Here is a 16,442-nt window from a genome sequence, read left to right as displayed (position 1 = left end):
TCGCAAGATGTAATCTCCACTTGTAATTATATATCGCTCGGGCATTTCAATTCAGGCAGCAAATGTCGAAGGCATGCTAATTCTTTCGTACAGTTCAATGAAAATGCAATAATCTCTGGGAAACGTAATAAAAATTGAAAACAAGTGATTAGCAGACCTATATCAATCACAGCGGTTTTCAGTGCGGAATAATAAGTTTTAATTTTTTACAATCTCTTTTTATAATTTATTCAAACTGCGCGCCGCGTGATTGATATTAATCTCGTTCGATATTTCCGTATCGATTTTGTTAATAATAAATTATGAAGAAGATTTATTCGTCATTTTAGTAGATCCACGTGTATTTTTGGCAAAATTAAACTCGGAATTATTTATTAATATAATTTATAAGAAAAGTAAATTACATTGTCGTTGTATTATAGCGTTGATTTTCGAAATCGGATTCACGATAGATGAGATACGCGCATCTTACTCTTTCCATGAATGGACGTACGAGTCGCGTTGGCATTGAGGCTGGCGACACGGTCACACGGACCGCCTTCTTACGATGCGTCATGTGCGCTTGAAACTCTCGCGTATACGCACGAGTACACACGTATCTGCGCTCGCCTTCGCACGTCCTCGTGCGCGAGTATGCGCGTTAAGTGCCACACGGAAACCACGAAAAAGTGGGAAACGGTTCGTTGCACTTTCTAAACTGCAGCCGATGACGCGCGATACGTGCACCTGTTCAAGCAATCACGATCGAGCGCGATTCGTCTCTGAATCGCGCGAGATACGAAGTACGGGAGAGAGTTTCAATAAAACGGTCCGCGTGCCCTCCGACACGAGATGAAAATCCGTCCGAATGACGTCTAAAAGATATCGATTAAATCGATTTCGAATGTTTCGCCGACGCTTTTTAAGCGTCGGGTCATCCTTTCCACCAGCCGAGTTGGGGTGCGATTGTTTCAACGTACCTATTCTTCTCGCAGTCGTGTGTCAGCACCGTGATTTATTCACATGCGCACGTCTCTTTGGGAAATCCGAAGCAATCTCGAGCATTAGCGGCTGCGACGGATCAGCGGTGAATCCACGAACGCGCGCGCGAACACGAGCGACGAGGAGTTTTAATGGTGACGGAGCGAAGCGCAGCGCAGCGCAGCGCGATTGCGACTGCGACCGTGCGGCAAGTGGTACCACGCCAGTTAACTGGTACCGGTCGGTCAGACTCGCAGCACCACTCGCAATACCGGACTTCGGAAACCGTATTCTGGACAATCGCACGACGGTCCACGCACGCACACACGCGTACACACCTCTCGCGCACCGCACGCGCGAACGGAGATGGCATGCAGAGGCAGAGGCAGAGGCAGAGGCGCGAGACGACGAACGCTTTCTAACCGCAGCCTCCGCTCTCGCGAGACGGGCCCCGGCCCATCGCTCCCCGCGAGGAGATCGGTGCGGTGGAGTCGAGTCGTTCCTCCTCTACCTTCCTCGTCCTTCGCGCTCGTCGTCGCGTCGGTCCACACACGTATGTATAGTACACACCTCTCGGCTCTCGGCCTCTCATCCGCCTCACCTCTCCTCCGGCCCGCGTCCGATAGACACCTTCTCTCTGCCGGGAATCCGACCTCCTATTCTCTCTCGCGATTTCTTTCTCCGCGTACTACCGTCAGGTGTACCCGGGATTCCACGGTTTCCTTTTCCTCCTCTTGTTCCTCTGTCTCGTGATACCCTCTCGACAATCGGCCGTCTCCTCCCCCGCGTGCGCCCATTCTTTGTCCCGCTCCGGGACATTGTGTTTCTCTCGTTCTCGTCGTCGCGTCTCCTCGCCTCCTCGCTCCTCGCTCCTCGCTCCTCGTTTCACCTTTCGAGAACGCATTCTCGGGAAACTTAACACGCTAACTTGATACGTTGAGGATTATCTGCTTTTACCGCACGTAATTTTATATAGGTATTTCTATGTTAATCAATTCTATGAATTTCTCGGGGAAATACGAGAATCTATTGTAAATTATTCAACAGGTTGTTCTAATCGGTGAAAAGTCTCATGAAAGCAAAGAAAATTAGCGCTCGGAGTTAGCATATGATACGTTAATTGCGTACTATGAGAAATTTCATAAAAATACATGAATTTTATCAAATTTATTGTTGAAAAAGATACATGATTGTTGAATATATTTTTTGTTCTTGTAAGTGTATGATATAAAAGTACAGTCTATATAATACATATACACTATTACCCAAGTATATGCTACTTCAATGCCTAACTACATTCGTGGTTGCATTCTTATAGGTGCTTTTGATTATGCTGAATTTATAAGAACCTAGGCAAAACAAGCACGTACAAAGCTTTTAATATTACATAATTTTATACAAATTACAAATTTAATATTACATTATTAACCCCTCAATACATATAGTCAAAATACGCAATCTTCGCGATGACAGCTGCTCTGGAAGTTAGCGCAGCGAGAAAACCAATCGGTATCGCGGAAAAGCGACTACAATAACACATAAAACGTATTCAAGGAATATTTTTTATTACATTCTATTGTTATTAATAAAATAGTTTATTATTGATAAAATCTATTAATATGTTGTTAGTATTCCGCATATTTCACTGTAGTTTAGAGATTGTTTTAATTGAGAGATTGAAAGAATAACGTTATTTTTTCTTCATCAGGAAGTAATGAACAAGTACTTATTGCTAGTATTATTCCTAATAATAATATTGACTGTATATGGGAAGTTCGTTACTTTTCGACAAAAAGAAGCAATGGTCTTCCGAAGTCGCGCATGTTCGTGAAATAACGTCAGCCGATCTGTATGATGCCTGAAAAAGAGAATCTGTCGTGTTTTTCTCAGGAAAAAATCCATGTTGTATACACGCATTCGAGCATAAAGAGGTTCAACGGACCAAATCAGGACCAAACGATACTAATTCGAGCGATGCCGTTCTCCGAGACGAAATCTTTAGCAAAAAGACAATCTATAACGATTTTGTTCGTCCGTTGGAATTCTCAGAATTGATAATCGACGACAACGAAGAATTGACAGACTCCGGAGTTGCTCTCGAAAACGCTGAAGATAGATGTCGAACAGCAATTTACCAGACAGAGCGAATTTTTCATCGAATTAACACAGAAACCTATTCTATCATTGCGAAACTGCTACTGCAAATATCCGTCATGAAAATGACATCTAACTTGTCAATGAACACTTTTCTGGCAACGCATAGATGTTTGCCTGACAATTGGTTTTTCTTTGTGCGCAGATTATCAATCGAGCCTTTCGGAGACCATTAAGACGGAAAAAGACAAATTAATTTACAACAAACCGAAGATCAAAGATCTTGACTATTAAAATGTAGGCATTCTCTCTCTCTCTCTCTCTCTCTCTCTCTCTGGAAAATTCTAAATCGAAAATAGTTCCATTTAACAAAAACAATTATTTATCGAAAGTACTGTTCCCACTTTTCAGGTGGATCACAAATTCGAAATTAATAGCACTTAATCAGCCGAAGACCATAAATTCGAAATCAATACCACTAAACCAATGGAAGATCACAAATTCACCAATACCACTGAATCAACCCAAGATTGCAAATTTGAGATTAATATCACTGAACCAATCAAAGGCCACAAATTTGTGATCAATATCATTGAACTAACTGTAGATCATTAACAATGTTCTGTAACTGATATGCTATATGCTAGTTTGTATCAAATCTGTTTCACTTTTAACAAGTTAAATACATTGCGTGATCTTATTAATTTTTTATTTGTAAACACATTTCTATAAGTTAATAGATGCATGTATTACAGACCATCTCAGTTGATATTTTACATTGTAATACATGTTGAATATTCGAAAACGCTTAATAAGTACAAAATTGCTCATAAGATCTTTGGTCGAAGACTTCATACCTTTTAGTTAGATTCGCAGTCTTCAACGTCGAGAAGTCAATACCGAGCAACGGTTGCAGACCTAAAATTCCATGGCCGATCAGGAGATCAGATTAATTGGAAATGAATACCATTTGGCGTTGAAAAATAATTTGAACGTTCCGAAAATTCCATAAACTACATCTGACTACCATGATAACACTTCAAGCAACGAAAATCTTTGAGACATCTAGATTAGCGAATATTCTATACGAAATAGAAGATCCTACTTTCAATAAACTATAAGTGAAAGTCAAATTTTACAGTAAAAAAAAAACAAAACGTAAAAATTAAAATTGCGATATAACTGCATGTAATTGATTAAAACTTTTTACTATTTATTTTAGACTTATTTTTCTAAAATTGCACTAATTATTTTGTAATTAATATTTTTTGCGAAATTCTATATTACGATTAACGTAACCATAATTAAAATTTTTAGATAATGAAAATAATTCTAAATTTTTGTTCAAGCGAAATGAGGCGTTTTTATTATTTTTATTATTTATTATTAAGATCTTATAAGATAATTTAGTTATAGTTAAATGGGTGATACATGTCAGATAAAAGGTCAAGTTTAGTTTTAATTGGGATTTCTCAATTTAATTGGAGTTTTGCAATTTGCTAATTAACTCTGTTTACGTTATCTTTGTCAGATAACATAAGTTTGACAGAGAAGTTTAAACTTCAAAACATATTAATCTTAATATAAAATATAACACTTCAGTCGTTCGCCAAAAGTTCAGAAGTCGAGTTACTCAGTCGCCTATCAAAATTTTTCATGAAACCATTTATTATCAATTAAAACATATAATTAAAGAAATCTGACATTTATTGAGTTACATGCAAAGTATATGACATAAAACAATATGCAAAATTATCATAATAATGTATAAATAATTTAACTTGTTACAATGTATCTCTTTTAATTTAATACACTAGTTGTCTGTTTTCGCAACACAATACCTGAAGATATCCAAAGTGTAAATGAGAATATAAATTTAAAATTAAATTTTTGATTAACTACAAAATCTCTTGTAGCACTGCGATTGTAAATCCGATTAATCTAATTATTACATATTAATTTAGTTATATACAATAACTGGAAACTAGTTCGAATGAATAGCAATATTTTTTTGCTGCAATAGCCAAAATTCCTACCACGTTCGGTGCTTTATGTAACGGCAATTTTCTTAGCACGTATGTCATTTATAACGGCGCTGCTCGTGCTCGAATCAGGGATGCACCATAAGATATCTCACGTTTCCTTTATTGCGCATCATTGGTCATTCTCGCCTTCATCGACTCTCCTGTGAACGTAAATGGCCTTATATTTTTCAAAACTATCCGATGTATGTTCTTTCCTGATCATAGTGCTCCGCAGAGATCACCGCAAATTCCACAGTCGGTCTGCCTCCCTCTACACTGTTTCTCATAGAGTTTTTGATATCTCCTTGTATTCTAATATTACTTTTAAATGCACATTGCGCATTTGTTTCTTTGCCGGTTAGTTATTGTTGGTAATGTTATGAAATTAAAAGATAAAATTTATCTATACTTACCCATTTTTTTTAAATATAATAATAATTTAGAATAATTGATTTTACATTAGGGAAGTACTAATAAATCATTTTATTATAAAACTTGATAGACAATATTGATTTATTATTTTTATTAATATTGCTGTCAAAAGTATTGTTATGTTACATGGTAGAACAATGGTAGAACCAACGATCACATTATCGTATCACTCTCGTTACTTATTGCAGTTTACTGTTGAAGACTCGTTTAAAGCCAAAGAATTGTTTATCTTTGCGAGATATATGCTCTTTAATTCTTATATACTGTAATTTTGTAATGTTTGCATTATATATTTTCTTTTTAATTTATCCATGCAGTGAATTTATTAGTCGAATTATCGCCAATAAAAGTAAGAAATTATAAAACTGAGTAATGTTACCAAACTTTATAGACACTAATATTTAAATTCATCAATTAATCTCTACAACCAATCTACATTAAATTATGATTTTGATACCATTCAAGGGTTTTTAAAAATCTTGTACTTAGAAATGTCATAAAATGATTTTGTTGAGCTAACTACCTTATTAGATGTAATCGGATATACCACACTATTTTTATCGGAGAAATCCTTATCGGTGCACCAAGGATAAACAAATGGCAATCTGCAAAATAAAATATTTTTTTACCAATGTAATTTATTTTTTGCGCTTTCTCGCATTAGTGCTACGTAAATTGATTACATTACTAAACCTATTTTTTGTGTTATCATTAAGACACATAATTATTCTATAAAGACTCATTTGTTGCATTCGTTATTCTTACCTTTTTGGGATACAAGATTGTAGTTTATATATATTAGTTTGCAGGTATGTTTTCTTTTGAACTGTTTTCGTTCCTGGAACACGCATCAATGGATATAACGTGAAGAATATTTTATTTATTCTACTTTCCATTAGTTTGAGCTGTGTATTTTCTGACAGTTTTTGGAGATTATCTGGGAAATTTAGAGAGTTCCAGAGATTTTCTTTAAAACTGAAATAAAAAATTTTTTCTGTATTTATCATACCAATATATTATCATACCAAAAGATATGCAATTTTTCCAATAATAAAATTTTAAATAAATTTATAATAGTTTTTTAAATGAGGAATAAATGAAAGACCATTGTTTGTCGAGACTTATTAATTTTTTACATTAATATTATCTTTTAATGTTATGATACATTTTGGTGTTATAATATTTATAAATAATCTCCTAATTTTGCTTAAAGCAAAGCATATTCACAGTTAATGATACATGAGATCTAATTTTATTTTTATGTATTTAATTATATTCTTTCCTTTTAATTTAGAGAAATCTTAAATTTAATTTAGAGAAATTTAATTATTCATGTTTTTTTGAATAAAGATTTTGCAGTAATAAAAAGATAAAATTAAAAAAAAATTTTTTTTTTGTAAAAATTAGAAAGTATGAATCATAATGAATCTTCTATCTTTTTGTGACTTACCCGAATTTACAAAAATCTAAATTTGGTGGTATATAAACGCATTCATAAAGCAAATCTGGTGCGGCTGTGTCGGTTATGGCAGTCATTTTGTCATAATTGCTTGTAGTCTCTATGTTTGAATCAGTAGTGGGATACGCATTTCCCACAACGATGAATAATTTCAAGGTAAAGAGAAATAAAAACGATTTCAATAAAGCGCTCCACATGATTATCAGAAGTTTTTAGCCGCACAAATACACCTTGCAATGCTGAAAAAATTATGTAAACAAATATTCCATCATGATTATTAATGTTTTTGTAATTTAAATTTTGCAGGAAGGGATTTGATATCGATATCATTAAATTAAATCATATCCCATAATAAGCGATCCGTAGTATTTCCAGTTAATTTGCATAGTTGTTGCTACCTTCAGTATGCAATCCCTGTTCATTATAAAAAGATGAATGTCGAAGAGAAATGTGAAATCCATCTCAAATCCGTTTGCCAGCGGACAAAATTGTGTGTCACGTAACTCGTCAGGTATAAATACTGCATTGTAATGAATTATTAATTCCAGTAATTAAACGCCGACGCATCGTGTTCCGGTTAAATAAAGGCATCGCTGAGTAACGCGCGCTTGTTCGAATAATATAATACGATAACAATGAAGCTGGGGTAGAATAGAAATAGAACTCTTAACAACGATAACTGCGGTTTATTGTGCGCAAATTTATACGCGAGAGTTGAAAACGATGAAAGTACACGTAAAACAAAGTGATCATTTGATTCTTTGATGACTTGAGAATTTTACGAAAAGGGATAGGTAATTCTCTTCGTCATTTTCATTATATTATATCCATTTTATATGCGTACCTTATCCTTTCATTTACGCATCCTGTCGTTTTTACTGTAATGTAGAAATTATTATTGCAAACTGTAGAGGAAGATAATGCCTGCGCGACTAAATGAAGATTGCAATTATGCAGACCAGAAAATTGCTCTGGTCCTCTTCAGGAGCATTAAAGGAGCGCATTAGGATGCCTTAGTTTCGTAATAGCATTAAACTTATCTTTAAGCAAATGGTGTAGTTCACTCGTGCAGATCGTTAAACGACTCTGACTAAATTTATTTATATTCTTGGAAATTGACATTAATTAAATTGAAAGAATTGAAAATTTGATGTTTTTTATCGCAAATATTTTTCATGGAATCATTAATGCTATATTAACATAGATATTGAAATAAATTTTATTATAGAAGGAATTTTATTTCAATGTAAAATGTTATAGAATTGTTCGTAAGTCTGTGTTTTTTTAAACGCAATAAAAATTAATTGTTATTTAAATCAAGATTTTTCGATCATTAAAATAATGGGTTTTGTCTGTCTTATATTTGTTTCCTAACTTTGTTGTCAAAAAACTTCTTGGTAACGATACGTATAATGCCAATGGACGTAATGTCGATATGTTGGAAAGTATCGAGATGTCACAAAAATAAGTTTCACCTGCAGTGAAAATGGAGTAATTATTGCGAAATGAAATTACTAACGGCATCATTGTTATCGTGCAATTTCAGGTGGCATAATCGTTTTATTTATATGTATATCTAGTCGACCCAGCGCAATTTTACAGCCCTTGCTTCCTATTTCCGAGCGTTGCGTCGCATGCGTCATTCGCATGAATTCTTCAATCACGATAATATCACTGAGATTTTTCATTTTAAGGGACCTATCTCGCACCACGGTCATTCACGGTTTCTTTCTCCCTCACTTTCTCTCTTTCTCTCTTTCGTTGCTACTTGTAGGCAACGAAATGACAGATCACGCGTTTCGATTGGCATGCGACCGACGCAAAAAGCTCGATTGGCGTTAAACGCTACGCTCTCCATCCGATTGTTCTCCAATTGGAGTGGATATTTTTTGGAAACAACTGTCGTGAATCTAGAAACGTGCAAAAATCAATGGTAACAATTGCTCTACATCTCGTTTACGAACTACGCTCATTTCTGTTCCGGGGATGTTCTTCGAAGAATCTCGTGTTTATATGGAAAATCGTTTTACACGGAGGGAAAATTTTATGACACTGTAACGCGTTATCGCGTCGTTAGAAAGAAATGGAAGAAATGCCATAAAGTCGCGAGCGGCAACGTTGTCGTTGATACGCTGCTTCTGACACGCAAAATCAACAGGACTCGCTGCGGTCGGTCGCGCTAGGTAAACCTCTCGACAAACTCGACCGAATGAGAATTGCGAACGTCTCGCACGGGATGACGCGCCGGTGTCTCGTCGGCATCGGCATCGGCGTCGGCGTCGGCGTCGGCGTTGGCGTCGGCGTCGGCTCCTCCGGCTTAATTTGAGCGAGAATGAGAATAACAATCTCATCATCGTCGCGATAGATTCGAAATGTGCTTCCGCGTACGCCGCGAGGTATTGTCAGCGTTTAATCCCGCTAACATCTGACAGCAATTCGTCACTCCATACTACGTATACACACAATCACGCATAGGTACACATGTTCGTGCACTTACCTATGCTCAGAAATTTCACAGTGGAAATGCGCGAGGCTTTCGCCTCACCAACGGATCACTTATATACTTGTCACCGTTGAAAGTGGCAGATAGGGTGGGACTAAGAATATGTATATAATATATAATGATATTTCTCACTATCGAATGTAAACCATAGTCAGTGAGGTTTCGTAACTAACAATAAATGTTTATCTTAGTCTGAAGATTATGTCGTGTCCAAATTTCACATCCGTCGCACGTGTAAATTTTTTTATCGTATACTGATAACCTTTAATGTGAATTTTGGCTTTTATAAATTGGCCGAATAAAATACTCATGAGATAAATGAATATCACGCGCGCGCGTGTATGTATGCAAGATATTCCATAAAGATCGTAATAAGAAGATAGATTCCCCTGAAATCATTTCGAGATGAAAATTCTAATATCAAAATGTTGAGATCACGATAGTTTTTAAATGAGAAAGGAGTAAAATTAATAAATCAAACTGACATTTGCGCGTTCATGTGAAAAAGATAAGAATTATATTCAAAAACATCTTCATTACTGTACGGTGTACCATATCAAAGCGTGCAAATTTTGGACAATTTAATCTGTCAACTTGAAATTCTTCTCATTTAAGAACTATTATAACCTCGATATTTTGATATTAAGATTTTTTTATATTGATCTTCTGATACCTTTAAACGAGACACTTGTATACCTATATATTTCATTCAAAAAAGTAATTCTTTTATTTGACGTTCTCAGTTGTCTCTATTTATAAGATAAAAAATATATAATATGATAAAAATATATGAATAATGGTAAAAAGAGAATTAGATATGGGAAGATTAGCTATGTATAATAATAAAATAATGGAAGAAGACCAGGTTAGTCTTGCAAGATAAGAGGTGTACGAGGCGGATTATTACTGTTTGCTACACTACTTATAAGTTCACCTCCGACGCGCTCATTAAAATACATCCGTGATTCTCGCTTATTAATTTTCTTAAAAATCACTACTCGAATTTACCGATGAGTGTTTCAAGTACTGAAATTCAGTCTTTGCGAAACTTCTCTCAATTAAAGTATAAAAGAAGATGTAGCCCTGTATTTGCGAGAGGGTCGAATAATTTTTCTACAAGCGCGGATGATGAAATATTGAATCCATTATAGTTTCGTTGCGTGATCGCGCGATGTATTTATTCGTTATCAGTATCGTTTTTGAGCAATTTAATACTCCGAGTGCCAAATACGATTTAACTTGTAGTTGGCGATCTATAAATGGAAGCGAATTATTCGTCGATTTAATTTTTTTTTTAATAAAACATAAAAATTTTAAAGTTTTAATGAAGAATAAATATAATTAAACAGACATATTAACTCTGTTACTCTGTTTAAATCTATTTGATCCATAATTTTTTTACTAATATTTTAATTAAAATTTTTTTGTTATTTGACATCGTTTATTAATGTAAGATCTTTCTGTGAGAATTTATTTATAATTCTGACAGTCAATGTGTTAAAATTCTACTAAAAAAGAAACACAGATTTTTTCAGAAATGTAAAAAAAGTGATAATTTTCGCGCGGCACTTCGAAATGTAATCTGATAGAAATGAACGAAACTCACCTCGTGAATCTACGAATTTCTCTTCGAAGAAGGGATGCTTCTCGTCTATCCTCGCGGCGGCTTCCTCACTTGTGAGAGCTCCTCGCGCGATGATCGTCTTCTGCAAATTTTATTAAAGTAACATTTTGGCAGGACCAAATATTCTCTCAAATTTCACTACTGTCTTAAACTACTGCAAATCGTCCCGTTGGTGACAAGGAAGCCCTGAATCTTTCGCAGAAAGTGCAAAAGATTTTCAGAGGTACAGTTTTGAATATCGGTTTTCCGCTCGGCGGAATATTTCTGGTAACGGGATCAAAGGAGTGACAGATGCGGCGTGGTGAGTGTCTCCGCGACGGGAAGAAGCGAAGAGATTCGGATGGACGTGGGAGACTCGAGTGGCCGAAGGAGACGGGAGGCACGTAGAGCGTCCACGTTGACGTCGGCCGTGTTACTACGACAGGAGAAGTCCGCGATATGTCCGTCGAAAGAGATCAAAACAACTAGTTTTAGGTCCCTACCACAAAGTTCTCTCCGCTCTTCTTGTGCCACAGCTACGTCACGATCAGCGAGGAATCGACGTCGCTTCGAGAAATTGACCTGCGTCGTCGTCGTTGTCGTCGTTGTCGCCGGGGGTGTTTGTCAAAAAAACACGGGGAACCGCCGTCCTGCGCCGTGTCGGGTCAAGTGGCCCGAAATGCTCTCGCAACTGCGACGTCTTTACAATTGGAACGTACAATTACGCGATTTTTATACAGACAGTGCGCGATTATATATAGGCAACAAGATGCACGTTAGTGGGAGAAACGCAAATAAATTACGATCACTATGTCTTCTCGCACGATTATGGCGTTATTATCGCAGATCAAAGGGGAAATGTGGCAAAACGTATGTTTAATCAACACGTTTGAAAAAAACGGTAAAACGATGGACCTTAGATGAGTATCTTCGGTATCAGCTGACTTCGAAACGATGCGTTCTTCTGGAAACATTGCGAAGAAACTGGACAAATATAACGATTGGTGAAATTTATCAGCCAAGTAATATAGCTTTGTATTTACATATTTTGCTTTTTAATTAGATTAGTTCGACTTAGATATGACACAGTTGCGTCAACTTGGATTTACTTAGAATTTAATCAAGCTTCTCTCGTTGATTTTAAGGTAATAAGCGATTTTTTATAAATCCACCTAAAGTAACTGAGCTCGACATGGCTATCGTTACATAACAGAATTTTTACCAAATTGCAAATTAAGAGTTATAAAAATAATAACATTAAAAATGAATTCCATGTGTTCTTTCCTATCACGTTAAGTAACCCCGAGGTTATTCGTACTGACGAACGTTGATTTTAATCTTGAGGTCAGGCAGTGCTATACTGTAATATCAACGAGTGTTCATCCTTTGCCTCTAAACAATGCGTGATCGAGATTTGATTCTGCAGGTACTGCGCCGTGTCTTCGCAGATAATGACGGAAGGGACTTTAATCTTTAGTTTGTTATAAAATTTTCATAAGAAGAATTTCCGTAAAACCCAGAAAAAGACGATATTCACCTTTTTTTTATATTTTAAATGCTCAAAATTTCAACGAAACATATCAATTTAGTATCATCATAAAAGAGCCTCTTCTACCAGGTTAATAGCCAATATTTGTATAAAATTTGTATATTTTTGTATAAAAGAAGTTTAACAAAAATTTTAAAATTTCAGTTAGTGAATCAACGAGATTAATTACGATTGAATTTAATTCAATTCTGAATTGATTACTATTTTGAGATTATATTTTTTTAAAAGCTTACAGCATAGTAATAGCAATATAATCTTTTAAAATTAATTTTTTTTCAAGTTGCAATACATGTACCCAAGTAACAATATATCAAAATGTAATCACGTTTATTTCAATACGATTTTATTATGATTTTATTTTATTACCAAGTGTTTATGGTCTGTAAGATTTATAGAAATAAAAGAGTAAGTCATGGTGAAATCATAAAAGTCATAGTGAAAACATTAAGATAATTACATGGCACAAGTGGTTTTCACTGGATAATTAATGATGAGAACAAAGAGAAAGAGAAAGAAGAAATATTAATGAGATATAAAACGAATGCATTTTTCAAATAAACAATCGTAATATTAAATTAAATTGAAGCACGTGCGTCGAAAGTATTAAATAATCGCGTGAAAAGTCGACATGCAGCATCGATTGATCAAGTCATTTTCCGCGACATGCTAGTCACGCACACCGGCAATCAATTGCACATCGTAATTGTCGTTCGAATAAAGCACAATAACCGATCGGAGACCCGGACTTCTACGCACGCGAATCTCGCGAGGATGTCAGGTGAAGATAATGCCGAGCCCAATACGTATCGGTAATTTAACCGGACAAGTAACAAACAATTAATTTCGCTTTTAATTGTACGCCAATGCGATGAGACATTCTCCACGTACATCAGAGTTCGGCAAAAAAATGCACATTTTGCCTAATTTTTAGCTTAAAGCTTCCAACGAAGGTGCATGTTTGCGACTGTATCTCGATGATGGAAAATTGATTACCATGCGATACGCGTGATCCGAAAACTAACAGTCATCGTCGCATAATCGCATCTGCAATCGACCGCCGTGAGAACTCATCGTTTCTTCGACAAGTTGTTTACAAAAACAAAATATTTATTAATTTGAATAACTTTTATAAATATTCCAATCATTGTCTATGATGTTTTTTTAATTATGGATTGAACATTTCCAATGAATTTGGTAAACAGAAGTTTATTAAATTTGGTAACAAAATGTGTACCAAGAGATATTCATTAAGTCACTAATCCGAATTTTCATAGATTCCAATCTTTTTTCATGATGAATAATATTGGTGTCCAATTGAATCTTTATTGAACCTAGAAAGTCCCAATTAGATTCTAGAAAGTTTTCTGTGTAAGAACGTAAAAATTGTTATCAAGTCTCTTTCACTCAGATTAATGGTGAGACGAACTCGATAATAACTTTCTTTTAGTTGGGTGTTTTTAGTAGGAGATGTGAAATTCGGATCGATGGATTTTGATAAAAAAAGCAACACGAGAGAAAGATATAATTCAATATATTTCTTTTTTGGAAAACACAAAAATGATTTAACAATTTGAACAATTTAGAGAACATTAATTCTAAGTAAATTAAAAAGTTTACTTATATTTTTTACAAAAATATAAGTAAAAATTTTTTTAATACAAATCTGAACAAAGTAATATATTTTTTATTTTACACATAGATAACATATGCAATTAAATGTGTTTCAATCTATCATAGAATTACCTTTTTTTTCATTGCATCATAATTTAAGAATTATTTTATTAGAGGATAATTATTTTAGTTTTTGACAAGAAAAATTACTTTATTTGTCATACATATTTATTATCAAACATGATGACAAATCACCGTAATCGGACTATTGTCGTAATTTTCGTATATAATAACCTCGTAACATTCGACTCATGTGACCGAAGAGTAGGCTTAAGATAAAACGTTCAAATAAATTGAAGCGCGTGTGTCGAAAAAAACGTGGGATTCCAAGAAAAAACTAAGCCACAAGTAGAATATTTTAGATAAAATTTATCGAATAAAGAACTATAATAAGACTGTATGAGAGATAATCAGTGGCTTCGGGGAATGATAGAACGCAAAAAAGACATACGCAGGAACAAATTAAAACACAAATAAATTAGCTAACCCAAAATGCCACAAATAAACTCGAGTTTATCTAAATTTATAATCAGTCACATGCTTCTTACATAATAATTTAACTGTGTCATCATCTTTCATGCTAATATTTTTTATTTTTATTGTTAAATTTACTTTATAATTATTTTGATGCTTTCTTCTCCGTTTTCTTTCGTTCACTTTCAATCTTTATTTACAGCTTAATATAAATTTGTACATTAATTATTATTAAAAAAATATTTAACGTATATATTTTTTCTGAAATTAGTAAGAAAGAAAAATTGATGCGTAAGACGCGTTTGCAAGTTAGAAAACGAAAACGTAATCGTAATCTTTTAAAGGTAAAAAATGAAAAAATTCGATCATTATTTAAATAAAATAAACGCAATGAAATAAACAAAGATTTTTAATACGGTAGATGAAATGTTGGACTGATACTTAAAATTTATACATGAAAAGATTGTCGGTTATTGTCACGGCTAAGAAATAATTTTTGCGCCTGTAAATAATTCTTCTCCGACAGTTTAATACACGAATGTCTGTATGGTGACCTTCCCATAGGCGCACGTAAAAACATTAAATAGAATTGTTATACTTTGTCATAGTGTTACTTGAAATATATTTAATTATATTTCGATGTATAAAGTGTCTGGAAATTTATAAATCAAAATATTATAGCAAGTTCTCGAGAAATTAAATAAAATAGTTACATGTAAATTTTTATTTCAAACAGTAGTTTTTGAGAATTTAAAGAAACTAAGAATTTAAACCAGTTTATCAGATATTATCAAAGTATAACAATACAAGTGTGATAAGAAATGAATAAGCGTATAAGTACACATTTTTTTTCTAAGAGAATACAATTTATTTTAATTACTTCTAATAATAAAAAGTATAAAAATTGTCTGCGGATCGATCGGACAGGTTCAAAACGACGATGCCTCTGATTCCAACGATGCTTATCTCAACCCCTTAACATTGCCACGTATTTAAACGTCCATCTTCCGCTTTCGTCTGTCGTATGTGATTGGTGAGCACGTGTAATGCAATTCGCTATACTACGAACATACATGAACATATGAACAATTAATGCCATACTCCGCTACTCTCGACGGCAAATGTTTACGACGCGAAGCGGCGACTACAATTAATTCGAGTCGAGTTAAGGCTGCAAAGAGTACATACCTGGCAGCGAACCAAGATGTTATACTGCACAAACGTGTATACACGACGAAGTTATCCGGATTTTCATCCGAGCGGACCAAGTTACCGTATAGCAGACCGGTGGACAACGGTCTCATTTGCCGGAGTTACCTTTTCCCTCCCCGCTGAACTGCTCCAACAATGCCCAACACCCGGCAGTAATAGTACAATAATGCCATAGCTAAACCGTACGATATAAAAAGAAACCGAGTCAACAGAACCAGCTTGGCTCATAGTCAAATGGCACTCTCGCCTTGTACTCCTGAATATCCACCGGACTTTATCCCAGTTGACGATGGACTTTTTAATCTCAGACGAAGTACGATCGTTTCTCCCGATCGTAAAGCAGAAAGCTTACGAATAAGTCGATTTACACGTTATTTCATTGCTACCAGGTCTCGTAGATGGCATCGGGCTGTTAAAAAATAATTCAATCAACTGTCGACAATAATAACGTAGACAGCGAT

General features: G+C 34.8%; 2 protein-coding genes across 4 annotated transcripts in view; one reads left to right on the top strand and one right to left on the bottom strand.

The window, feature by feature from the left end:
- The window catches only part of LOC105206848 (phytanoyl-CoA dioxygenase), a 131,992-nt gene that overhangs the window by 104,453 nt on the left and 11,097 nt on the right, over nt 1–16,442 (top strand). The window lies entirely within an intron of this gene.
- LOC105201838 lies at nt 4,744–12,074 on the bottom strand. Of its 3 annotated transcripts, XM_039453369.1 has the most exons (7): nt 11,991–12,013; nt 11,579–11,775; nt 11,079–11,178; nt 6,961–7,208; nt 6,276–6,485; nt 6,034–6,115; nt 5,574–5,773 (listed from the first exon to the last, which is right to left on the bottom strand). In XM_039453369.1, the coding sequence occupies exons 4-7, from the start codon at nt 7,164–7,166 to the stop codon at nt 5,690–5,692; spliced, it is 582 nt and encodes a 193-aa protein (XP_039309303.1). In that variant the 5' UTR covers nt 7,167–7,208; nt 11,079–11,178; nt 11,579–11,775; nt 11,991–12,013; the 3' UTR covers nt 5,574–5,689. The 3 variants fall into 3 exon arrangements, with proteins under 3 accessions (XP_011168361.1, XP_039309303.1, XP_039309302.1); XM_011170059.3 differs by lacking the exon at nt 5,574–5,773 and adding an exon at nt 4,744–5,239 and having other exon boundaries at nt 11,579–12,072; XM_039453368.1 differs by having other exon boundaries at nt 11,579–12,074.

Source organism: Solenopsis invicta, chromosome 9, assembly GCF_016802725.1.
Source record: "Solenopsis invicta isolate M01_SB chromosome 9, UNIL_Sinv_3.0, whole genome shotgun sequence".
Taxonomy (NCBI): Eukaryota; Metazoa; Arthropoda; class Insecta; order Hymenoptera; family Formicidae; genus Solenopsis; species Solenopsis invicta.
This window is presented reverse-complemented; position numbering and strand designations above follow the sequence as displayed.

What these genes read in the sequence shown, in the direction of transcription:
- LOC105201838 (XM_039453368.1), bottom strand. Translation starts at nt 7,166, where the DNA reads ATGTGGAGCGCTTTATTGAAATCGTTTTTATTTCTCTTTACCTTGAAA. An exon ending in TTAGATTTTTGTAAATTCGG is followed by an intron (nt 6,486 to 6,960) that starts GTAAGTCACAAA and finishes TTTTTATTTCAG; the next exon opens with TTTTAAAGAAAATCTCTGGA. An exon ending in CAATCTTGTATCCCAAAAAG is followed by an intron (nt 6,116 to 6,275) that starts GTAAGAATAACG and finishes TTTATTTTGCAG; the next exon opens with ATTGCCATTTGTTTATCCTT.